The sequence below is a fragment of the Melopsittacus undulatus genome, chromosome 1, assembly GCF_012275295.1.
Source record: "Melopsittacus undulatus isolate bMelUnd1 chromosome 1, bMelUnd1.mat.Z, whole genome shotgun sequence".
NCBI lineage: Eukaryota > Metazoa > Chordata > Aves > Psittaciformes > Psittaculidae > Melopsittacus > Melopsittacus undulatus.
In genome coordinates this window covers 97,629,831-97,655,766 of record NC_047527.1, presented here as the reverse complement: position 1 = coordinate 97,655,766, position 25,936 = coordinate 97,629,831, and the positions used below count along the sequence as shown (strand labels likewise).

At 42.6% G+C, this 25,936-nt stretch overlaps 1 protein-coding gene across 6 annotated transcripts in view; it reads right to left on the bottom strand.

Moving 5' to 3' along the window:
- Positions 1-25,936, bottom strand: part of MAP4 (microtubule associated protein 4) — a 170,245-nt gene that overhangs the window by 23,049 nt on the left and 121,260 nt on the right. For all 6 annotated transcript variants that reach the window (XM_034062834.1, XM_034062839.1, XM_034062844.1 and 3 more), the window contains 3 exons: positions 2,905-3,005; positions 1,783-1,995; positions 170-347 (listed from right to left, as the gene is read on the bottom strand). In XM_034062834.1, coding sequence (XP_033918725.1) covers positions 170-347; positions 1,783-1,995; positions 2,905-3,005 — 492 coding nt within the window. The remainder of the gene's footprint in view (positions 1-169; positions 348-1,782; positions 1,996-2,904; positions 3,006-25,936) is intronic.

Here is a 25,936-nt window from a genome sequence, read left to right as displayed (position 1 = left end):
TTTAATAGACTGATGAGGCCATGGGATGTCCTAAACACAGGAAAAAGGAGTTAGCACCCTGGAATATGTGAGAAAGACACCATAGAGTGAACTAACAGTGCTACTCAAACAGAAACCTGCAGCTGGTTAGAAGAAAGATCCCTCAAAGAAAAAGCAAGACAATACTTACATGTTGGCCTCTTCGGTGGAGAAGTAGCATTATTTTTCGCAGCAGCAGTTGCAGCAACTGGTGATGCTGCTGTTGTCTTAGGAGTAACAGGGCTGCTCCTAACAGTAGTTTTAGAAGTGGCAGTTGTCGGAGGCTTTGAAAGTGAGGTCGGCTTATCTGTGGTCTTCGCATCTGCAACCTGAAAACAAACAGGCTACATTGAAGGCAGTATTTCACTGACAGTCTCTTCAAAGTGTTTGCTAACAAAAAAGACTGAAATAAATTGAAATTGTTTAAATTCTTCAATGCATAAGCTAGATGCTGCTGGAACAGTACAATGCAGATAAAAAAATATAATTGAAGCATGCAGAAGTGACTATATTCAGTGCAGGTCACAGAGCACAAACCCTGCTGAGTGTCAGAATTCCCATAATTTCAGAATTAATGTCTGGAGACTGTTTACAGATGTGAACAAGGCTCTGTTTTCAGAAAAAAAATGGAAAAGATCAGTCCTCTTAGCAATACTTTTGAGAGAGATTTCTTTCCTTCGTGAGTGGAAATGCTTCCTAAGCAAAGGAGGCATTCACTAAAACACTGTGAACGTACAAATTAAGTGTCTGTGGTTCATTCCTCAGCTGGAAAACTCTTTCGAAAGTCTGTCCCTGGAAAGTCACCGGTTTGTAAACTGACTGATCTTTGAAGTATTAAAATACTGAGTTAATGTACAAAACCAAATGAGATGAGATTTTGACTTCATCAAAAAGGGATTCAAAATCCTGCAAAAACTTAAAATCAAAGACACTGGTTCACAGAAAAAGTGCAGATTTATGCCTGTGCTTTCATACTCTTTTTGTTATTTTCATTTATTTAGTTTTAGAAGACACTCAAAAGCTTTAAAGTCTAGCAGAAATGCTAGAGCATGTAAACGTCAACTGAAAGCTTCTGAAACATTTTAACATTCCCTTGCAAATGGAATTATTTTTCTTTACAATATTGCACGTTTAAGTGGGGAATATTCAAGGGACATTTCCTGTTCTTAATATTACATGTTAAAGAGTAAGCTACATTAGCTTTAAGATGCAACACTGCAGAACCGTCCAAAAATCTGCTGTTATTGGAGAATTACAAATCTCCAGTATTTCCTAAGCACGTAAGTGTATTAGCAGTTATCTTTGTACAGCTCTTATAATGACTAGACATCATAAAGAGACAATAAGGGGGAAATACTGAAATGTTCAAACTGTTTTTTCCCCCTCAATAATAATACCAAAGCTCTCCATTCAGTTTTCTCATGCTCTTGTCTGGATTTAAGAGTTATCCTATCTTTGTAGTGTATCTGTATTTAAAAAACCCTCCTCTTTCAGTAATGGGTAAAAATCACAAAATCACAGAGTAGACTGGGTTGGAAGGGACCTTAAAGCTCAATTAAATGCTTGGGACCTGATGCCATAAGTGGGTTAATGGAAGCTGATACTAATAACAGTGAGGCTTTCATAATGCCATGAATCACATCCCTGATCTATCCTCCAATGATCAGCACTCCAATTATGTTTTGACTCTTTGGTAAGACAACTGGTAATTTAACATGAAAATAAGTTCTCGGAGCTCCCACACAAAAGCAAGTAGTTTCTTACCTTTGGTTTAGTCTCTTTTGGAGCTAGGGTTGAGGGACGTGTAGTGCTGGTGGCTGGGCGTTTAGTAGTAGTGGCTGAAGTAGGACCTGCAGCAGGGCTCGTGGGTTTTTTGTTTAGGCCAGGCGAGGCAGAGAGTGGCCGCTTGGGGCTGGTAGCGGACAGGGGCCTGGCTTTCGTTGCTGCAGGCTTTGTAGATGACGTGGATATGGCAGGCTTTATGTTTTATCAAAAAGCAAAATCCAGTATAAAGACAAACAAAAAATACAACAAAAAAAGTGCATTGTAAACCAAAACATTGAGCTGCAAGAACATAAAAAAGAAATTTTAAATGAAACAACAACAAAAAAAAGTTTAGCTTTCTGTTTTCTGAGCGTAACAAAGACCAAATGAAGCAGCATAAGAGGCTGCCTTCAGGGCCTGGGGAGGCTTTGCCATTCAATTCAAAGCGAACAGGATTTATTTCAGCAACATCTAAAGCAACAGAAGGAATCACTGGTAAAGCTGGGATTAGTAATCGGTTGTTCTGGCATCTAGTCCTACGTGCAATACACAGGACACTGCTTTCCAATTACATGCACACAGGGATTGCAAGCTCTAAATCCTCATCTGATCAACTCTAGTGGTCAAACACCCGCTGCCTTTGAGGGGACCCGAACCCTTTCCCCCTAACAGCGCTCTAAGAATCTGGGATTCATTTTGCTGAATGCTGCAAGCAGGTATTACTCATGTTTCATAAACAGCCCTAAAATAAGAGAACATCAGATCCTGAGCAGCATCTCTGCATGCTAATTGTAATGCAAATAAATGTGTTGTAAACAACTAGGAGAAGACCAGTGTAGCAGAAGTGTTGACATACGTGTTTACTACTTCTACACCACCGATACCAACCAAAGCATTAATTTAAACAAAGCTTACCACACATTTACTAAATCCCCTCTCAGTCACATTTGCTACAGGCTGAGTTGTTTGCAACTTCATAACTGGATGTCTTTGTTCCAGGAAAACAGTTAGCAAATGGCAGCTCAGAAAACAGAACTCATGTTGCCGCAGCTTAAGAAGCAGAAAAGCCAGCAAAAATAAAAGCCATGGAAATTAAGATGTTGAATGTGAAACAAGACCTACCTTTGTCTTCTTCTCAGGGCTGGGAGGAAGCTCTTTGTTGGGAGGTGCTGTGATATCGTTCCCTGTCACAGCTTCAACTGGTTTAGCCTCTTCTAGTTTTGCTGGGGATGGGGAAAAATAAAGGAAAGAAGACTTTGTAAGTTTGAGCCTTTTTCTTTTTTTTACCGTGATATTTTTTTTAGTTTGCTGTTATTCAAGACAGTAGCAGGAGGAGACAGACCTGAGACAGGTACAGGTTGGCTGTTTCTGGAAAATTTTCCCCAAACCAGAATACCTACAGGAAGAAAGATTTTCCCTGTAACAGGTTAGGTTCATCCACATACCATTAGCATCCAATTTCGCATATTCCAGTAAGAAACGACAGCAGATGAAGGAAACTTCTGGTTTTATTAGAATAGCAAACTTTCCCAGCTTTCAAGTTATTAAAATAAATTGTTGGAAAACTAATGGTGAAGTTCTGAACTCCTCCAGGTTTTACACTATGTCTTATTCTGATTTAGGGCACTGTTTTCAAGCTCTCCCTACTGCTATGGCTTTTTCTTCTTGTCCTTTCTTCTGTCCCTGCATTGCAGCTCTCCATGAGCAGAGTGAATTACCCAGCAGCCAGAGGGAGTCTGACTGCTAACAGGAAAGGTCACACAGGAAAGGACCACAAGTGTGGATCATACTGACCCTTGTTAGTGTGGAAACCACTGTGTTATGCTGCTGTATGCGGTGTTTCAGAGAGCAAAGCTTACATTCAGGCACAAGGTTTGTCAGGTTTTCACAGTGATTGTTCATTTTTGTCAGTGACACCAGAGGCTGTCATGCTGAGCGGGGACAGAGAACACACACACTGAATTGAGAGCAGGCCTGAGGAGAAGGACTTCAGGGTGCTGGTCCATAAGAAGTTCCCCATAACCCAGCAGTGTGTGCTTGCAGCCCAGAAACCAACCGTGTCCTGGGTTGCATCACCAGTGGCGTGACCAGCAGGTTGAGGGAGGGGACTCTCCCCTTCTACTCTGCTCTTATGAAGCCTCCCCTGCAATCCCAACATAAGTACATGTAGCTGTTGGAGCGAGTCCAGAGGAGGCCATCGAGATGCGATTCTCCTAACACAATAGCCACAAAGACTTCCTCAGCTCCTTTTACAAAAACATCGTCCAGACACAAGCAGAAAGATAACTACTGCCTTCCAAAACAACCATGTAACAAAACATTAATTCAGTAGCAGCTTCACCAAGTTTTCTCCCTAAATCTTATAAATCTTGCAGTAGAACTGCCACACTGCTTTGTGCCATGAGACAGGCAAGAGACAATTTCCCTATAAATAGCTTTTAAAACACTAATTCTCAGTGGTGTTGCTGTACAGCTGGCACTGCTATGAGCTGCCTCCTGCAGCATTTCCAGTGGCATCTGAATTTTATGACAGATATGGTGCAAATAACCCATCACAAATCTATCTCTTGTCATCTTGGGATTAAAATAAAGCCTTATCTGTGTTGGATGTTTCTTTTTATAACAACACAACAGATTATAATGCTGCAGCGCACAGTAAGGGCCCACGAGACAATAGTGTAAAAATTCCAACAGTAAAAAGGTTGTTCTCCACGTCTTTTGAACATTACTATTCATAATGCACATTTTCTTGCTCATCAGCCTTGAAGGGAGCATCTCAGAGGACAGTTCAATTCTGGTACAAATGCCCAGTCGAAACAAGCAGAATAAAATAAAACCATGCCCTCTGCCTGCCCCAGCGATGCTCAACAGCAGGATGGTTTTCTTCTTGTTATTTCTTTTTCTGACTCCAGGACAAGTTTAGAATCCTTTTTTCCCATTGCAATAACCTCTTCCTAGTGATTTAGCTTCCAAGTCATATTGTCTGGCAACATAGTATCCTGTGCATACAAAAAAAGACTGTCCAGACACTGGTTTTAGTGTCAAATTCTGAAGAATCAGTCACATTCACCTGGAAAGCCCATTTTTCTGTAGCTAATCTATATTTGGTCCTCTGTACCAGTTTTCTCCACTGCATTTCAATAAACCTTTTTATTCCCCCTCATTTAAATTGCATGATTTATCTACAGCAATACCAGAAAGAGCAATTGTTGCTGATGGTTCCTGCCTCTGAAGAACTGTCTCTGTTCTCTGTTCACTGTTCTCTGCTCCCGCAAACTGGCTTTATTTTGAATCTTGCCAGTCTGCAATCTCTCAGACATCAAGGTGACTTTCCATCCATTGGAAGTTACCCTTCTTGTCCTGCCTGTTGTTTTTTCAGCTAATTCAGCAGCAACATTAAACCTTTCACTTGATGCCGGTATCACACAGTACCCATGCAGCAACGTGAATCTGTCTGCTCAGTAAGCCTGAGGTGGCCCCCCAAAAAAACTCAGCTTCCAAAATTTCAGGACTTAAACTCCAGCAGCTTCCATGCTTATGAACTAAAGACAACAAGAATTTAATGTCATTTCACCACCAAGCTGTGTGGTGTGGCCGACATGCTGGAGGGAAGGAATACCATCCAGAGGGACCTGGACAGGCTGGAGAGGCAGGACAGTGTGAAACTCATGAAGTTCAACAAGGCCCCATGCAAGGTCCTGCATGTGGGTCAGAGCAATCCCACTGCTATGGAGGCAGGCAGAGAGAGCTGGGCTTGTTCAGCCTGGAGAAGGTTTCAGGGAGACCTTAGAGCAGTTTCCAGTGCCTAAAGGGGTTCATAAGAAAGCTGGAGAGGGCTTTTGGCAAAGGCCTGTAGGGACAGGACAAGGGGGAATGGCTTTAAACTGACAGAGGGGAGAGATTGCGATTAGATCTGAGGAAGAAGTTCTTCCCTGTGAGGGTGGTGAGGCCTTGGCACAGGTTGCCCAGAGAAGCTGTGGCTGCCCCATCCCTGGCAGTGTTCAAGGCCAGGTTGGATGGGGCTTGGAGCAACCTGGTCTAGTGGAAGGTGTCCCTGCCTGTGGCATGAGGTTGGAGCTGCATGAGTTTTAAGATCCCTTCCAACCCAAGCCATTCCAGGGCTCTATGATTCATGTTACTTAATTAAGTACTGCCTACTATAGAAGAAACTCAAAGTGAATAACTTCAACACCCAAAACTATCAGAGTACATAAAGGTTCTACAAAACAATTTTAGTTTTTTTTAAATGAAAACCAGAAATGTAGCACGAGCAAGCTGATGGAGCTACACTGCAGGAGAGCACGCATACAGGTTAAGCAATCTGTATCTGTAAATAATAATAGTGATCAACCCAGGGGACCTGGGTGGGAGCTTTCCTACTCCAGGGGCCACAGGACCATAATTCAGGTTTCACCTCTCATGGCCTCTGATGCACCCAGGGTACACAACCCTGAGCACAACCCAAAGGGATTGCAGAGGAATAATTTTGTTTTGTGCTTCCTCAACGTGAATAACAACCCAATGTGCTCATCAGTACATTTGCTTTCATTCATTGTTTAATTATGAGGGCACTGTCTCCTATACAGAGCAGAGACCTGCCTGGGAAGACTTCCGAGTTACAGAGAATATTAGGAACAGCTGCCAAATCTTCATCAAATTTGTTCATTAGTCTGCAAGATTTATTTAAGAGACTTTTCAGTTTGTTTGTTTGTTTGTTTCTCCAAGCGTGCTGACAAACCTCTGAAAGAGATTTCAAAGATGTTTTGTTGGGAGCTCTAGCAGGGGTTGCTGCTCTGCCTGGAACAGAACTCCTCCTCCAGCTGCCCTGCTCCTGCTCCTCATGGTGTTCGCTGATGGAGAAAATTCAGCTCAGCTGAGTCAGCACTTGGAATTGAATGACTCCCAGGGGAAAAGGGCTTGAAGGAGAGAGGAAGGACATTCCAATCTGGCATTTTCCATGGATAAACTCAAAGACCTGTGGATCAGGTTCTTTCTCCCTGCTGCACTGTGTTGCCTGGTACACCCATCCTCATCCGCAGCTTACCATTCATTACCCATCAAGTATGTTCTTAATAGTGGAAATCAAACTTGTTTTGTACATGTCAGCTCACAGTGTTGTGAGGCATTACTGCTTCATGACTTCTAAGAGGACTGGAAGAAGTTACTCATATCTTAAGCACACCAAACAAATGACTCCCCAGTAATAACTAAATCCATAAACCACAAACTCCAGAATTTTGTCTGAGGTTTTACAGACATCATTTATGAAAGAGAAACTTGATAGTTAGTGGTTATGTCTCCTTTAACAGCAATACCAAGCATCTTTCAAATCCACTCCAGCCAGCAGATGATGGTCAGGATTCCAGATGTGCTGTGAGTGAGGAAGGACTCCCTTGGGCAGCCCAGCACTTCTCACAGACAGTGAGCTTCTGTTACTTCACATTTATAAAACCTATCTGTCTCTAGACAATTTTAGACAAAACAGGCTAGTTCTGAGAAAAACACTAATGACAACTATCCTGTATAGCAGAGATAATGGCAGTGTTTTCCTTGACCAAGTTCTCATCTGTCAGAGGAGTCTGACACTGCTGGGTGCAGGTTTGCTGTCAGACAAGTGCCTTCTTATATAAAGATCTGCTCCAATCCAGTGAAATTCACTGAAAAACCCCACTCCACAGCTTAAGCCTCCTTGCTGGCTGAAGCCTGAGGTGATTCCCCACCCTGCCCACACTCAGTAGCCATCTCCCAGTACTTCCCAGGCTGCATCAATACCATACCCAGCATTAGCTGCCTTCAAGCCACCTCCTCCAGGTTCCTGTGCAGGTGGAGCTGAACAAACCAAGACCTACAAAAACTGTAGGTGGTGGAAACCAGTCTTTGTTACTTAACATTTAGTTACTTGGCCCTCTACTGATTCCACATAGCTGTGCCTGTGCACTCACCCCTGTGGTGCTAGGTTGGCCAACCAAGCCCTCCTCAATGGCAGTTGCCAAGCTGTAGTAACAGAAAGGCAAGACCACTCACAGAAGCCCCAGCACTGAAACTACGTTTGGTAAAGGCACACAAGAACCAAGTCGTCAAAAAAAGCGTATTTTTAAAGTAAATTTGTCAGCAGAAACTAGGTATTTGCCATTGCTGGAGGAAGGACCTAGCAAACAAGCCCACATGGTGCTCAGATAAAACTGATGTCCAAAGGAACAAGAGTCCTAATAATAAGCAGTGGTGATTTTTCAAGATAAACAGTAAAAATGAGATTATGTGTGCCAAAGGTGACACTCAAAAAGAAATAAGCTTCAGCTTCTTGTGATAAAGGGAACAACATTCTTCCTATGCATCTTAAAAGTTACGGAAAATGTAACTTACATTTGCCTTGCACAAGCAGAGTGAGACAAAAAAGAAAAACACTAATGAGGAAATTCGTAATTTTGCCCCCAACAGCCAAGTTTAAACACCATGATGCAAATAAAGCATGTGGGGCCATCCCCGCAGCCATGGTATAGGCATGTTCTCCTGAAAGGCAATTCATTCTGATTTGTAGGTATTAGCAGCCACTCATAACAAGTTATTTACACAAGAACCCTGGTGTCTGAGGAGGCTCTTCACATATTTTAGCCTTAACCTCTTACATGCTGCCACTCTCTCAGTGGTTACTAGCAACAGGCAAGTTACCATTAAAAGAAACATAATGTGATATAAAGCAACCAAAGTAAATGGTGCAATAGTTTTAAGAATACCTCTTGCCCCAAAAGAACAAACTGTAGAATAACTACCTTATCAACCATATGAAGGATCAAAATTAATGTTTAAATAACTATTATTTCTTTTAAAAAAACCAACTTCCATATTTGAAGAGTGAGTCTCTCTCCAAAGCTTCCCACACAGCACCAACACAGCCCAACAGAACAACTTTCTAAGGAACCTTCAAGCCCAACTTACAACTACTCCTTCAGACCCAACCCATTCCATCGCATCCACAGAAAACTTTCATCCACTAAACCAAAAGCTTTGATGTCAAAGCTTTTCCTCTGGTCATCCTTCCTCTAGGGAGAGTTTTGTTCATTAGAAGGTAAGGGAGCATTTCCCTTTCATATCACAAGGATGTCCAGAATCTCCTTCGAAATGAATAAAAATGAGGTCAGAGAGTTTGGTTGATTTTAAGCTCTGCTGTCTGAAAACTGCAGGTATCTTTTGAAAAAGACCAAGGAACGAGACAAACAAAACTCAGTGTTTTGACGGAGTTTTGCTGATGGTAAGTGGGGCTCTTCCTTGAAAGTGAGAAAAAGCTGCTGAAGTCTGTTTGAAACAGAACAGCTGGGCAATAGGAAACAACAAAAGCTCTGGTGAGGCTCCCCTGTAGTCCTGCATCCAGCTCTGGGGCCCCTCAACATAAGAAGGGAGCTGTTGGAGCGAGTTCAGAAGAGGCTACAAAAACGTTCCAAGGGCTGAACCACCTCTAACAGACGTAAAAAACAAGACAGCAAACCCTGTAAATATTGAAAATTAAGATAATGTTTCATGCTTTTACCAGTGAACACATTACTCAAAATGCAATTATACCTATTGTGCAGGGTTATCGTGAGAATCCAGCAACCTGCCTGCATGGATATACCAAAGTGGTCAAGTGACATGGGATCACAGAGCAATGAAGGGCTTGAGGGGACCTTGGAGGTCACCAACCCAACCTGCTACTCAAAGCATGTCCCAGCAGATCAGGCTGCCTAAAGTCATGGCCAGTGTAATTTCCAAATACTAGGAAAAACTTCCTCAGCGTGAGACAGGTTAAACATGGGAAGAGTCCCAAAGAGATTTAGGGATTTCCATCCACGGAGACATTCAGACAGGAAGGAACACACATGACCCAAGAGGAACCTGATTTACTTACAGATGGGTTTGAGTTGGGGGTTAAACCAGAGCCCTCCAGAGCTCTGCTCCAGTCTATGTGACTGTATTACAGCTACACAGTGAAGGATGCCCACATTGTACACCATTAATCATATGGCTTCTTGAAGCCAAGTCCCGATTACGAGTAACTACATATAGATTTCTTAAACATAAGGAGAAAAAAACCCACCCCACTCTCCTCTCAAAATCATTATCTCACCATCCTGTGACTTGCAACCTAGGGACCATCTGACAGCTTGTGAAATGTAATCATTTAACATTAGATGTTAAATGATTTAAAATTTATTAATTTAATGAATAAATTAATAAATCATTTAATTAAAATTATTAAAAATTATTTAAATGATTAAATGATTAAAAATTAAATTATTTCATAAAATGTAATCATTTAACATTAGAACAGCAGAACAATGTAGGTTGAAGGGCTGTCTGGAGGTCATTTAACCCAATCCCCAACTTAAATTATATCAGATTGTTTGGGGTTTTTTCAACCGTACTCTAAGCACCTCCGAGGATGAAAATTCCATATACTGGGGCTTCTCCTACCACATTTGATTAGTCTCCTGGGGGGGGGGAGGAAGGAATGGAGGAGGAATCACAATTCACAAATTCCTGGCACAACATGTTTTACAGCTTCACTGTAAATTGCTCACAGGTCACCCAGCATCGTCTGCTCTCATCTGCTGCTGCTATTTTAATTTGATGACCCATATTCCAATACCGGAAAAACTGAATAGTCTTCTCTTGCACAACTTTCATGTCATTGACGACTTTGTAGACAGTAATCACATCCATCTCCCTCTCCGAGTCCTCTCTCTTCAAAGCTAAAGAGTCTTGGTTCATCTGGCCATTCCCCAGATGAACTTCTCTAATAATGATGCCTTTATTTATCATTCTTTTAATTCAATTACAACCTTTTTGAGGCAGAGGACAACATGCAGATTTACCCACTGTATTCAGAAGGCAAGTACAGATGTATAAACGGATATATTTTATCCCAGTTTGTTCTCCCTTTCTGACCTCCAAGTATTCCATTTGCTGAAGTAAAGCCACACAAAAGCATCCTTATGACATTCACATCCTATAACATCCTTACAACACTGGCATTATTGCTCCTCGTCTGAGAGAAACAAACCCATCAGGGTTACAGCTCGTGCAAGGTGTCGCTGAGCTGGAACCCGGGAGGAGAGCAAACACAGACCTTCAGTCTTTCAGATCCCTTCACTATCCATTTTGTTGGAACAGCTCTCATGAAAGCTGTTACTGTGTGTGAAAAAACAGGCACTAAATCTGAAAAGCTTTACTGTTCGCTATTCCTTCCCTGAAGTAGTAAAATTAGGAAAAGGCACTTACAGAAACATACCTGTGAGTACCTTTTTAAGCTTAATCCACAGTATTGTGTTGTTTTATAAATCAGTGAACTCAGAATAAAAGCTTATGAATATGTGCTTCTCAAGTATCATGCAGCACCTTATGCAAGAATAAGCATTTCCAAAAATTCATTCTCCATGTCAAAAGGAGCAGGTGAAGACTCTACTATAACGTATCTTAGGCTCATCTCAAAAGGCCAAAAGCAAGCATCTCTTGTTTTCTGGTGTGGTAGTAAGCGAAAGCTAAAGTGAGGATAAAGGACAGCAGTAACTACATACTGCACATCAGGAAGCTTTTTAATAATGTTACATCTTGTTTTCCTTTCTCCCCTTTATTGACTAGCTAAATTAATATTTCACTGGATACTGAGACTGTATCATAGAATAATTTGGTTTGGAAGGGATCTTAAAGCTCATCCAGTTCCATCCCCCTGCCATAGGCAGGGACACCTTCCACTAGATCAGGTTGCTCCAAGCCCCATCCAACCTGGCCTTGAACACTGCCAGGGATGGGGCAGCCACAGCTTCTCTGGGCAATCTGTGCCAGGGCCTCACCACCCTCACAGGGAAGAACTTCTTCCTCAGATCCCATCTCAATCTCCCCTCTGTCAGTTTAGAGCCATTCCCCCTTGTCCTCTCTCTACAAGCCTTTGTCAAAAGCTTCTCTCCAGCTTTCTTACTGGCCCCTTTAGGCACTGGAAGCTGCTCCCTAAGGCCTCCCCGGAGCCTTCTCTTCTCCAGGCTGAACAAGCCCAGCTCTCTCAGCCTGCCACGATAGCAGAGGTGCTCCAGCCCTTGGAGCATATTTGTAGCCTCTTCTGGACATGCTCCAACAGTTCCACATCCTTCTTGTATCACTTCAGTCCTCTCATCTCCTCCCTGTCCTGATTAGCAAGGTATTAGTTCTCACTGCATGGGGTCTGTATTTCACCTGCGTTGACCCTAGTCACTGATCCAGGCTCATTTACATGATTCAAAATGGAAGGAGACTGGCAGCTGCATTCAAATGTGCTTGTGAATGAGGCCAGGCACTCATCTTCCATATCCCTAGCAAGGGATATTTATCAGGCTAAGCTGAACTAAAACATTATTCAATGGAACAGCTCCATAATTCTCATGGGGATTGCAATCATCAACTGAAAATCCATTAAGAGAAACAGATTAAGCAATGAGGCAATGACCATCTTTACTCTCCCTCTATAAACACAAACAACCTTAGAAACAAAACCAGACAGTGTTAAATGCTTCTTTCGCCAGAAATGCTGCAGAAGCGTAAGCTCAATCTCGTTCATCCATCATCACCCAGAAGGAACTACTTCATCACAAAAATCACCAGAGAATGCCTTTTTGTTTAATGCTCTTTTAAAAGTATTCACAAATACAATAAATCACAGTTTAAGCAGAAACACAGCCCTTACCTGCTTTCCCCTCTCCAGAAAGGGCTAAATGAAATGTCTCCTGCCTGACACAAATACGGAATAGCCAAGGGTTTCTTTTTAGCACCAAATGCAACTCAGTCAGTGTGTACATTTTGACTTATCAAGAACTAGAAAATAAAACATATGTCCTCTTTGCCCCTATCTTGTAAACCTAGGCTGATTTGTTCAGATTCTATTTGTCATCCAGGAAGGAAATCCTAAATCAGAACTTATTATTCTAGAATGACCCAAACTACTTGCCATGTTTACCTAACATGGCATGAACTGAAATCAAACAGCTATTTAATTAACATACTCCACTTGGCTATAATACTGTGCTAAAAATTTGATGCTGGATATAAAAAGAGCTAGCAAACTCATGAGCTTTCCCCTTTTCATTGACAAAAGCAGAAGCTCATTCATAAAAACAACAAAAAGCTCTATTTTCCATCAAGGCCTCTGACAAAGAAAGACACACAAGCACACCTCCCAGTCAAACCAAAGCCACGAGCAAACCCACAGCATTAACTGAAGCCATCTTAGAATGGCTATTGCGGTGGGGGGGGCAGGGAAGAAACACTGCCTGAAGTCCTATTTAAGTCTGTTCCTAAGGCTGGTCTGAACACTGATGAAGCCTCAGAGCATTTTCAGGTGGCTGCATAAGCCTGAGTACTGCTTGAGCCAGGTGACATTCAGCGTATTTTCTATATCTGAAGGCATAAAACTGCTATGCCATACTGTTCAAAATGCAAAATAATTACAATCACAATCCTGTCTCTGAACACTAAAGCATAAAGATATTACCAATGATCCAACTAATCCAATGTCAAATTCTTTCCTATCATCTGATATCAACAATTAGCCCCACAGAAGCTGGTCTGAGCAGTCCTAATCCTTGTATCAGCTGATATATCAATGGCCTTGGACATAAAGCATGACATTTTATACACATTCAGACTATCTAGCATACCTTGAAGATCCACCAGTAGAAATTCCCGTTAAGTCCTTCCACCCTCGACACCTCAAGCTTGCAACATGAGTTTCCAGGGATGAGAAGCACACGGCCATAAACAACATCCCTGCACAAGATCAGCACGCACTGCTCTCCACCTATCTTCTGTTCCTACACGTCTCCTTGCTCTTCTCATCTCCCTCCCCAGAGAAAGGGGGAGAGGTAAGCTCTGGTGTTTGCCGTGAACCACTGTTTTGAAGGCCATGTCCCTTGAACAGTCAGTTTTTGCAAAAGCACAGTGGGTGTTAGAGAACAGGGAACCCACCTATTTATGCAACGATTACACCACTTTTAACATCAATTTTAAACACGCATTAGAAGCCGGATTTCATTTGGCGAGGAACCTTGTTAGCAGGGTACCACCCACACCACTAACATTACCTGAACAAGTAGTATCAGTTTATTATGAGGTAGCTGGGCTGGTATTTCCTAATCCCATAATTAACTTCAATCTGTGTAAACCTGAGGCGATTGATTGATTGACTGATGGCTCGGCTTCGCAAGCGAAGATTTTGTGAAGGGCTCACAATCTAACATACTCATGTTAGAACTCTTGGATTCTATATTTACCTAAACCACAAAGTGTTCTGCTGAAAGAAACCCTGCAGGAGATTCAGAAGTTACAGCAGATTGCACATCTTGCTCATGGACTTAAATAAGAGTCAGAAAACCAAGACAATTTTCATGATGCATACACTGAAGTGCCGAGGGTCAGGGAGGTGATGGTCCCAGCTGAGCACTGTCCAGTGGAGCCTGGACTTCCTCATGTTTCAGAGCAGAAAATGTTTCAAGTTGGATGAAATTCATGCAAATGAGAAAAGGCAGAAGGTGAAGGCAGTTGTGAATGACATCGTTTATCTAAGGGATACCACTGGAGGGGACATATTAGGTACGTGCAATAAATCACACCGCTTATGCACAACGGGAACATGAATCAAATCTATTTTCAGCGCAAGAAACAGCGTGATCGCTTGTTTTGGCGAGGATCTGCAGCAACTCCTGATGGAATAAGGGACCAGAATGAGTTCTGCAGCTCTGCTCTGATCAGGATTAATCTTCAGCCAGGACCTCCTCACTTACAGTATCTGTCGGATGTGAGAGATTTGAACAGGTGTGCCTTTTGGACAGTTTTCAGAATAAAATTAAACTAAACGTGCCATCATAGTTACACCCAATTACCTGCAAGGAAGAAATAGGGCACCTTAACATAAAAACATCTCCCAGAGTAGCAGGTGTTCAGAAAAAATGCCCACAACCCTGGGTGGACAGGACCAAGAAAACCTACTTTTGGCAGAAATTGAGAGAGATGTCATTCAAATAATTAGAATCAGGTTGGACAATCCTTTCATGAATTTTTAGGATTTAAAAAAAGGTTCAAGTGACAAAAGTTGCTCCCCCAAACTTAACTGTTAAGTTCTGAATGAGCAGACAGAATAGGCAGAAAAATAGAGGAATTAACAAAGAGGAGGAAAAGCCCCCTTTTGGACACATCGCCCTGTGATTGGAGACCTGCACAGAAAATGCCACGACTGAAGCAGGGGAAGTTGATAAGGATATGCACGGGTAATTTATACTGTGACTAAAATGCAAAGGACAGATTTAGAATCAGTTCCATACTTACAGCCAAAGCTGCTTGTGTGCTTGAGTTACTTTTAGCAGAACCGCCTCTTCTGCTTATTAACAGGGGAGAGGAAGCAAAAGCTCGTCACAGAGTTTGAAAGCATCCTACACCTGAGGAATTTTTGTCTGTTTTCCATTCCAAAAATTCTTTCTAACCTACATATATATCAAGCAAAGAGCACATTTAAGTCTACTGCTATTTCTTCCAAGAGAGAATAAAACCAGAGCTTATTTCTTACCAACACAGTATCACAGAACCAACCTGACCCAATCAGATGGCAATTTTGAAGAGAGTAAAAAGGAGTTACAACTATATTCTTGTCCCAGTTATTACCATATCAATTCATACCCAGACCTATGGACCTGACCTTAAATGTCTTTTCTAACCTACTTGATTCTATGTTCGTACGGTTCTAAGGATGATAAACCAGCTTTTAAAATAAAGATTGTGAGAGAGCAAAATTTTAGACTTAGATGCTGATAAAAAAGCACTTGGCAATATGAATTAGCCATCTGCAAAAACCAACCCAGCCAGATGACTCCAAGCATTCGTATCTTTCAGTGACCTTTACATCCCTGATGCTCAGCCCCTTTGGGGAAAACATGTCAATCCACTTTAGATTATGTTTTAAATGTTTGGGTTTTTTTTTCTGATTTAAAGACCCTAGGTATCTGTGTTTTAAAATGATTACATCTCGAGCTTGACCAAATTTGCTGGCCTAGCCAAACCTGATTTTCTAGTTGTCCAAATATTAACCTCTTTCTTAGTTTATCTTGTTACAAATAAATGTCAGTTGCAGAGCACATGTCTGCAAACCCCACCACCACAGAAATTCTGACACAAAAGGTGTCCACAAATCATAGAATAATAGAATCCTACAGTGGTTTGGGTTGGAAGGCACCTTAAAGATCATCCAATTTCAATCCACCTGCCATGGTCAAGGACACCTTCCACTAGATCAGGTTGCTCAAAACCCCATCCAACCTGGTCTTACAGCCAAATACAGTACCTTTTCTTTTCCTCTTCCACATTTGCCAACATCACTTTTACTGATGTCATGTTTGAGTACAAAATTGAGCACAGGTAATCATAGACCTGCATGGGTCCTATTTGCACTTAAGCAGACACATCTCCAGGCATTCCCTCCACTGCACTTGCAGCCAGGAGCTCACTGCACCTCTTCAGCGACTATCAACAGGACAGCTGATGGCTCCTGCCTGCCCAAAAGGACTTGACATCTCTGTTCAGGCTCTAAAGGCCCAATGTCTGCCACCAAAACTGACACTACCTCATCTCAAAACTGGCACAGTTCTTTAAAGTCTGTATGCCAAGCAGACCATGAGGAACAAGGTAACACCAAGACCATAGAAAGGGAAGAAGGCAAGACATATCAGCACTTAGGAGAGGGGAGGTTTGCATTGCCAAAACCTTGTTCCACGGATCTCTGACCACGAGTCTTGGAAATAGAAGCATTTTAGAGGAATTATTAGAAAAGTAAGACTCTAATTAAACACAGAACATGGTTCTGTTGCAAGTGATCACTGACAGCTGGAAGGATGGGTGACAAGAGCCCTGCATGAGCTGGGGTAAGAGCCGATGGACTGACCATTGGGTGTCACTAACACACTGCAAAACCAGTGTTATCGCAGCACACCACCTTGGTTACAGACTGCCTTTCCCTGCTCATTGCTGAGCTCAGCTTCTCAGCCCAAATACAGCCTCTTTTGGAGCTCTACCTGAAGGGTGCATCCCTCTACACACCTGCCTGTCACTCTCCCCTTTCACACTGGGGTGTTACAATTTCAAGTTTTATATTAGTTCACTAAAGGTTCAGCAAAGCAGCTGGATAGAAAACAATTCATCAGATGCAAAAATTCCCACACAAGTCTTTTGTCTTTATTCCCTGACACATTTTCTTTCCTCTTCCCATTCAAAGCTTTCATTAAAGCAGGCTACAAACAAAGCACACAGACCATCCTCGCACTCAAAATCTGGGAGAAAAGAGACAGATTTATTGCTAACTGGAGCTGGCAAGAGGGACAGAGATGTTGTTCCAGGCTGGAGAACAAAGATTAACAACTCTTCCCACAGATTTTAAATCCGGGAAGCCTGACCTCATACATCACAACACTACCGAAACAACAAAACACTACAAAATAAAACAAGCTGCTATTGACACTTAGCAATGGGAAAGGCTCTGCTGTAACTGAGGTTTTGGGAGAGAGGGCACCAAAAGTAATGGGGAAATTTCACTTTGAATTTCAGCACTGGAACAATTAGGAACAGCTTAACTACATGAATTGCTCTACCCATTTACTCTTGCTAGCTCCCTCAAACACAAATTCTAAAAGGTGCTGAAAGCTTAATGGAAAAACCCAATTCACAGATCTTTTTGATGCAGACTGAAAGGTTTTAACTCGTGTTAACGCCCTTGATCTACCAATACAGCCTGCAAATCAGAAGGGTACCTTTGCTTGCAAGAGGGAGTGGCAAGAAGGACCTATGTGGACTGCTGTGGATGCTACAGATTTTAAAATGTGTTAGGTTTAGGATCCCAGCAAGCAATTAATAGCTGGTGCTGCAACAGAACCAGCCAGGCAGTTATTTTTTTTACATTTCCCCTCCATTTTCATTCATCCCAAAATACACCCTTTGTTCTAACTATCAGAACATGAACGATGTTGGTCTTTTCAGGTGTGCCGAGCCACCCACCCTCTGCCTGCAGCCTATAAAGTCATTTAGGTGCTTCCTAGCTACTGTCTGCTCACTCTCCAGGGAGGTAAAAATTAGCAACATACCATCACGTGGTAAATCTCCTTGCTTGGGAGATGGAGAGCTCTGCACATTGCTGACCTCAATTTCTTTTCTTTCCAGTATAGCAGTTTTGCTGGATTCCATCTCATTGCATTTGCTTTTCGGAGACTCAAGCCCAGCAGCTCCATCAGCAGCATTTCTCTTCTCCTTCTTCACGGTCACCTCCTCCTCCCTCTCTTTGTCCTGGCTGCTGATTTCAGGGATTTGCTCCAGCTTGCTGTGATACAAGCTCGGGCTGCCCAGCTCTTTCTTGACTGAGTTGCTGCTGCTGTTCCACTCCTCTCTCTTCTTGGCAGCCGGCTCCTCTGCCGGGAGGGCCTGATGCTCCTTCACTACCAGGCTGGGCAGCCCTGCACGGCTCTGCTCGGCATCCAAGCTGCAGACAGATGTTTGCTCTTCTGACACGGTCATTGACCTTTTCATTGGAGCACCCGGCTTTCTGGCTGTGGGGCTCGAGCTCTGGGTCAGGCTGCTATTAGGAGAGAGCAGACCAGTAGCGACGTCTTCTCTAAGCACTGGCTCAGGGTATTTATCGGCCAGGTTAAGGGTTAGGGGCACGGACAAGTGAGAGGACTCTGACATTGCACGCCTCATTGCCTTCCTTTGGTGGGCAGCCCTGTTCAGAAAATTGCCATCGTCTGCACAGCTCAGCTTGTCTTCCATCTCTTCCTCCATTTCAGTGGTATTATTAAAGTAACTACTTTTGGACTCATCTTGTGCAAGCTCTACAGTGGTAGTTGGAGGTTCTGGCTTAGATACTGTTGAGGAAGAAGAAAATCCACTCTGCACATAGTTGTCATTAACCACCCCAATTACACAATAGCTGGGGGCTCCATCTTTCTTCACGGTTGCTTCTTTAGATCCCGAATCGTTAGGCAGGATAGGATGGAAATTTGGATTCCAGACACTGATTTCCTGCTCCTTCATGTATTTGCTGGGATCACTCTCCGACACCGACACACTGGGCAGGTTTGGGTCTGGCTGGCATTTGCTCTCCATTCCAGCCTTACTGACAGCTTTCTCCTGATCGGTGATGGCTTCATTTTTACCCAGCCCAGCACCAGGTTTTTCAGCTCCCGCCTGTCCCACATGAAAATCTGTAGTTTTAGGGTTTGCAAAGTTCCCTTCAGCAGAAGGAAACGTTTCCGAAATCAAAGACCAGCTCTCAAGGTGACCTGCAGCTGCCTGATATTTTTTGCCTTGCACCTCAATTTCTCTTTTGTCTTTCTGAGCTATTTTTAGCTCTTTGTCTAGTTTTCCTTCAAAGAAGCAGAGCTTGTCCTCATCGGTGAAACCGGCGTTCTTAACAAGCCCATCCTTAATGGGTCCCGAGTTCACATTCAAGCCAATCTCATTCAGCTTCCCCTCAGTCCTCTGCCATTCGAATTCAGTTTTGCCGAAGTCTTTCGGGGACTCCATGCAGTGGAAGGCTTCCGAGAAGCTTTCCGTGTTCTTGCCTTTACACAGCTGGCTGTATTCAGAGAGTGATGCGGGCTGCTTGTTGGAGAGAGACATTTCCGAGTGCTTCGCTTCCTCCCGCGGCTGTAACACCAGCTCGGAGTGAGCTGAGCTTGCAGGCTGCTGGCGCCGGTGACGACACACCATGCCCCCAGTATTCATGACAAACCTCCTTCCTCCCCACCCCCTGCCTGCTGCACGCCTTCATTTACTGGATTCAGCCACTACTTCAAATGGAAATGTCAGGTTTTATCCTTTTGTAAAAAATGAAGAGGAATAAATACACTCCTGTAACAGAAATCCCCACCTCTGGCTCATCTCACGGAAATGACATTTTTGTGAGCAGCATCTCTTAGGTTGTTACATATTTTGGGAAATATTGGCATCTCCTTTTTCTGTCAAACTGTATTATGATCAGTGCATTTATAACTACTAATGCCTGCTGATTAACCTCCCTCCGAAGAAGACTTAGGATCTGAGGTCAGCAATTTTCCTCCCCTTAAGTGAAAACAAAGCACAAACCCCCAAAACAAACCCAGCCTCAAACAGCACAGAGCAGAATGACCTCTTTCAGCACAAGGGCTTTGTTTTCAGTGAATTTTAATATATTCTTTTGGAGTCAACAGTGATCACAAGCACTGCTGTAATGAGGATTTCACAACTCAGAAACTGTATTGCTTATATAAGCCATTGGACAAAGCCGAAAAGGATGAAATGGAATGGAATGGATGGGTCAGGAGGGGGTCTGTAGTCCTAAATATTGTAGACTTTATTTTTAATTATATTTTCCTAATGTGAATATATCTTACTGTATTTTTGAGCTGCATTTCTTTCTGTTGCACTTCATTTACACCTAGCATTTCACATCTTGCACTGATTTATTCAAAACAAGTCTCAACATATATACAGTGCACTATCAGCCATCCAGCGAAACCTCCAGATCCAACAGCTTTGACAAGGCTTTTCTAACTGTGATCTTGAGCTGGACACTGTTTCCTTGGTTAAAGTACCAGAGAGGGCTGAAGACTGCTTTAGCCACTCAGCCACCAGTCTCTGCATTACTACCACTGCACAAGCAGCAAACCACAGAGTCATCTTTTTTTTCCTTAAGTGCCTGGTATAGATTAATCCTTGTCTAAGCCAAATTTTCTTCTCTGAACCAGGGTTACAATACTTTAACAGCCATCAACCATTACGGACATCAGCATACCCCAGCCCAGGAAAAAATTTTGTCCTTAAGGCTGATGCAGTGAAAGGACACCCTGCTATAGTTTAACAGAGCATAAATGTATTTTTACACCCAGAGACTGCAAGCTACACTACGCCCCCTGAATTTAACCTGCTGCTGAGAAATGTTACAATCCACACATTTATCTACTTGTATTTAAGCTCTGGATTTAAGACACTGCTATATTTAAAAACAATGACTAAGGAACTGTAAGTTTCATGAATCTTTCATGACACCCTCTAATTAACCAGAATAGTTCCACCCACAAGCTTCACTTCTCAAAAGGCCTCAACAATTTTTCTGTACTTTAAAATATTCATAGGTGTCTTGCTAGTGAAAAATGGGACCTTAGATCAAGGCTTTCATTTTCTCATGCAATGATGTAGGACTAATGTTTGCAATCACTTGCTCACTCTAGAAGTATTTAGTCTTCTCCTCAAAATGGCAGATCTTGAAGACATCTAATTCTATGTAATTACTGCTATTCTTTTATTGCTCGGTCAATTCCAAAGCAAGATTTTTGCTGTAAATCCATTACAGATCACTTAATGCACTTCCCCAGGAGCCAGGGCAAGTTTGTAAAGCTACTTGAAACCACCTAGTAAGGTTTTATTTGATTTTTTTTTTAACAGCTACCATTTATAACATAAGAGAGAACACTCATTGATTTAGGGCTGGTACTTCAGAGCCCAGTATCACAGAGGAGATTTGCATCACTGGGAAGAAAAGTCTGACTCATTATGTCAATATACAGTCAGTAACAATCACCACTGCTCCTTTATTTAATAATCTTTTTTAATGTAGGAAATGAACCATATTTAATACCTGGGATACTCAGAAGCAAGAGAATGTTTAGCTATGAAAAATCTCTAAAGTCATCTAATATTAAATCTCTCAGGACATTAATGGAGGTAATGCAGAGTTCATGTTCCAAGAGCTTTTCGACAGCTTCATCCTGCCCACAACATGTCATTTAAAGACACTCATTCTCAGTTTCAGTGCCCTCGCCTCTACTTTCTATAAAACACATTTTTTAAATTTAAATTTACTAATATTCTGCTTCTGAAGCTATGCCACAGTGGTTGTACTACACTTTCAGCAAGACCAGAAATCACCACTCAAAACATGACCAGCAGTCCTCACACTGGAGCTTTGGTCCCAGTTTTTCCTTCAGATTCTTAGAAACCTTGCATTTTCTAAAGAACTCTAAGAGAAACTACTCAATGAAGATAAGCTGAAAAGGGTGGGAGGATGCTCAGAAAACAAAGAGTTGGACAGATTTTGAAAGACGGCTCAAATAAGGAAGGGCAAATGCTATAGAGGAGCTGGGCCCCTGAAAGGAAGCACATCCACTGCTTTTACCCTTGGTTCAACTTCAAGGAAGATTTCATCCTCTTCAAATATCAAACCTGGGGTTTCACAATCCTTTTGGCTCTCCAGCATCCTTTTTTCTTTTTTTGAGAATGGATCAGACAATGACAGTGAAAGAGCTGCAAGCTCTTGCAAGTCAGACCCTGGTCAAGCTTCTGGATGCAAAGATTCACCCACTACCTCGAGGTTCTCAGAACCTTACAGTGGTGAGATAGCAGCCTGTTTCACAGGCAGGAAGGTTCTATTTTGCCTGTTCATATCCCTCTTACCATCTTTAAATCCTGTTTTTTCTTTCAGGTACAGTTGGCACAAATAAGCCTGTCAGGGAAGCTGAGCACATACAGCACATATTTCATTACCAACATTAAACACATCTGTAGTAATTTATCTGAGCTGCTTAGATATATTTTGATGCTTATACTGTTTCTCTGAACATAAGCATTTTCCAAGGGGAAGAATCCCTGTCCGCTTCACTGGGCTTTACCAGGTAACACACGGCTGCCCAGGCTGAGACAGTGCCAATACCCAGAGCAGGCGAAGATCACTACATCAACACGTCACGAATTAATACCCAATCTGCAAGCTTCCAGCCTCAGCAGATGAATCAGCCTACTGATTCTATTTTTGCTTCACTCCCAAAGCTATTACTTATCCCTTCTAATGCCTCTGCTTCTTTTTTTTTTTTTTTAATCTAACACAATCGTTTCTGTGCAGTCCTTTGCACTGGTTTCTAAGGCAACATCACTTTCTAGGATGATGAGCTACTCCTTGCCAGCAATGCCAACTAACGGGATCTCTCATTAGAATCTTATTACCAACCCCCATCAGTGATCAGACTGACCAGAACAATCAAGACACAGTCTATAAAAACCAAACCCATAAAACTGTAATTTACACTCTCACTTGCCTGTATGCTCACACACACACATATGCATGTTGTGCTATTTGGTCAAACACTCACTGCATGTAAAACAAACAGCAATACATGAAGCCTGAAGTATGACCCTATCACTGAACTTGTATGCTGCTTTTCTACTTGCAGCCTGGAAGAAGCCAGGTGAAAGGATAAAAAGGTGAACTGGAATATTTAGTGTTCTGGTCATTGTAACTTTGCACTACAAGCTTAACATTTGAAAGGCGTGGAGCTGTACAATACATAAACAATCTCATGTTTTATAGGACAGGACATTTGCAGATCAAATCCTATATAATTTAAAAATCCTACTGATCATAGAATCACAGAACTATAGACTGGTTTGGGTTAGAAGGGATCTTGAAGCTCATCCAGTTCCAACCCCCTGCCACGGGGAGGGACACCTTCCACTAGACCAGGTTGCTCAAGGCCCCATCCAGCCTGGCCTTGAACACTGCCAGAGAAGGGAAAATCAGTCAAAACCAGAATTAGAACTCACTCAAGAGTGTTTCCAACTCAGAATATTACTAGTATTTGGTTATCACAGGTGTATTAGATAGTGGAAACTGAAAATAGAAAAAGCGAGGTCAACTGAATGATACAGAAGCACTGAACTAGCAATATCAGCCAGTAAAGATGAGCCTTGAAAGTTAAACAGCACTAAGGAAACACGTTCACCATTCCGAACCTGGCAGAATTTACAAACAGAAGTATATTTATTTTTCTCCTAGCTTTTCTTAAAAATAGGAGTGTCAGTGATAGGAAGGAATGTAAAACAAAGGAAGAAAAAACTTGGGAAGTCCTGGCCAAAAAGTGTGGGTGTCAGCTTCAGGTGAGAGTTGCTGCATTTGACAGTGCACCTTGAGACAAAGTCAGTGTCGTGGTTTAAAACCAAATCTGCACAGTTCGTTCACTCGCTCCCCCTCTTGCTCCCCCGACTCCCGGAGAGTTAGGAAGGAGAATCCAAAGAATGTAGCCCCCATGGATTAAGATAAGCACAGTTTAATAACTAAGGCATAACACAAATCACTACTGACACTACTACCACAAATAATAATGATAAAGCCAATAACAAGTGAAGAGAATACAACACCTCACCAGCCACCGACCCGTAACTCACCCCACCCTGCCCGACCGAGCACTGACCGTTACCTCCTCCATCCCCGAGAGCTCCAGCCCTTCCAGGTTTCTTCCGGTTACATCCTAGGCCTGACGTGCTATGGTATGGAATACCTCTTTGGCTAGCCTGGGTCAGGTGTCCTGTCTCTCCTTCCTCCCGGCCTCCCCTCCTCCCTGGCAGAGCATGAGCTCAGAAAAGGCCTTGAACAAACCAAACACGAGCAGTAACTCAAAACATACTTGCTATCAGCAACCGTTCTCAGCCTGAAAGTCAAAACACAGCACTGCACCAGCTACCAAGAAAGAGAAAAATGACTGCTACTGCTGAACCCATGACAGTCAGTATCAGCGTAACACCCAGTGAAAAACCAACCCAACAAATGAAAAAGCGCATATGCAGGAAGTTACAGCTGTTTTGAGCAACCCTGAAGAGAACACATTCAGGGCTATACCCTGGTGCAACAGAAAACAAATGGGTCTCTAAACACCCAGTATCTGCAAAAGCATCCTCTAAGCTCATCCCACTCTTAAATGATCAGTAGAACTGATACCTCAACAAAACCTTCTGTTAAAGCAGCAAATACACACAAGTGCTAAAGAAATAGGGGGAAAGCAGATAACAGCAAAGTTCCATGGCTGCTTCATAAATATGTTTAATTCTGACATGAGAACTGGCTGGCAACATTGTTTGGTTTTCACTTCTCTCACACACCTAACTGGGATAATTAACAGGTCTTAACTAATGAACAGGCTGCAATATGATATTATTATGAACACTTCACAAGCACTACTAAAGCAGCACTGGTATTATGAGCACAACTGCCTTTGTGCTCTAATTTCAGGTAAGATGGATGCTGTTAGTGACACATCCATATCCTACCCCATTGTGTTCAAGTGGATGATCAGCTCCTAGCAGAGAAAGCCAATTACAGTTTGGGGTCCCCCAGGAGAATGACAGACATTGTATGAATGAAAGGTTACTAGGGAAATGCTAAACCAACTTCACATGACGATGACACCAGTATAATGGAAACCAGTCAGGAAAAGAAAATATTTAGAGAAAGGGCTTCATTGTGGCTGCAGAAGAAAAGCAAATACTGTAATTCAGCAAGGATGGTCTTTCTTGCTTTTTGATGTATCTTATTTACACACAAGGGATTTAGGGCTGTCATATTGAGAAATATGTACTGTATTACAGGCAGTGGTGCTGTGCCAACAGGCTGCAATGACAGCTTGTCATCGGGGCAGCTGAAAGGGTGGGTGCTGGAGGGATGCCCACACCAGGCAACAATAGAGATTGTATTGGAAGCTCTTGACAAAAGAGGGGAAACTAAGTATCAGACAATCACTTTAGCAGGCCCCTCCATTCCATGCTTGGGAAAATGATTCAGAAGCAAAACTGTATGGACCACAGCGTGGTCATGCAATAAGACCTTCACTCTGCCAGCACCGAAGCTACAGCACCATTAAGTACCAGAACATCACTATAACAGACATATGCGAAGATGGCCCCTTCCTGAACAGCAATAAAGATCAGAACCAGAAGTTACAGAACCCCAAAAACTGAAACTTTTCTTAACATAATAATCATTAATAACAGATTGGAGAAAGAAAATAATCTTTTGAAAGTCTCATTGTTGAAACTGTTGTTACTTTTTTACAAGGGCTTTTACAAGGACAGGCAGGGACAGGACAAGGGGGAATGGCTTTAAACTGACAGAGGGGAGATTTAGATGGGATCTGAGGAAGAAGTTCTTCCCTGTGAGGGTGGTGAGGCCCTGAGCCCAGAGAAGCTGTGGCTGCCCCATCCCTGGCAGTGTTCAAGGCCAGGTTGGATGGGGCTTGGAGCAACCTGGTCTAGTGGGAGGTGTCCCTGCCTGTGGAAGGGGGTTGGAACTGGATGAGCTTTAAGATCCCTTCCAATACAG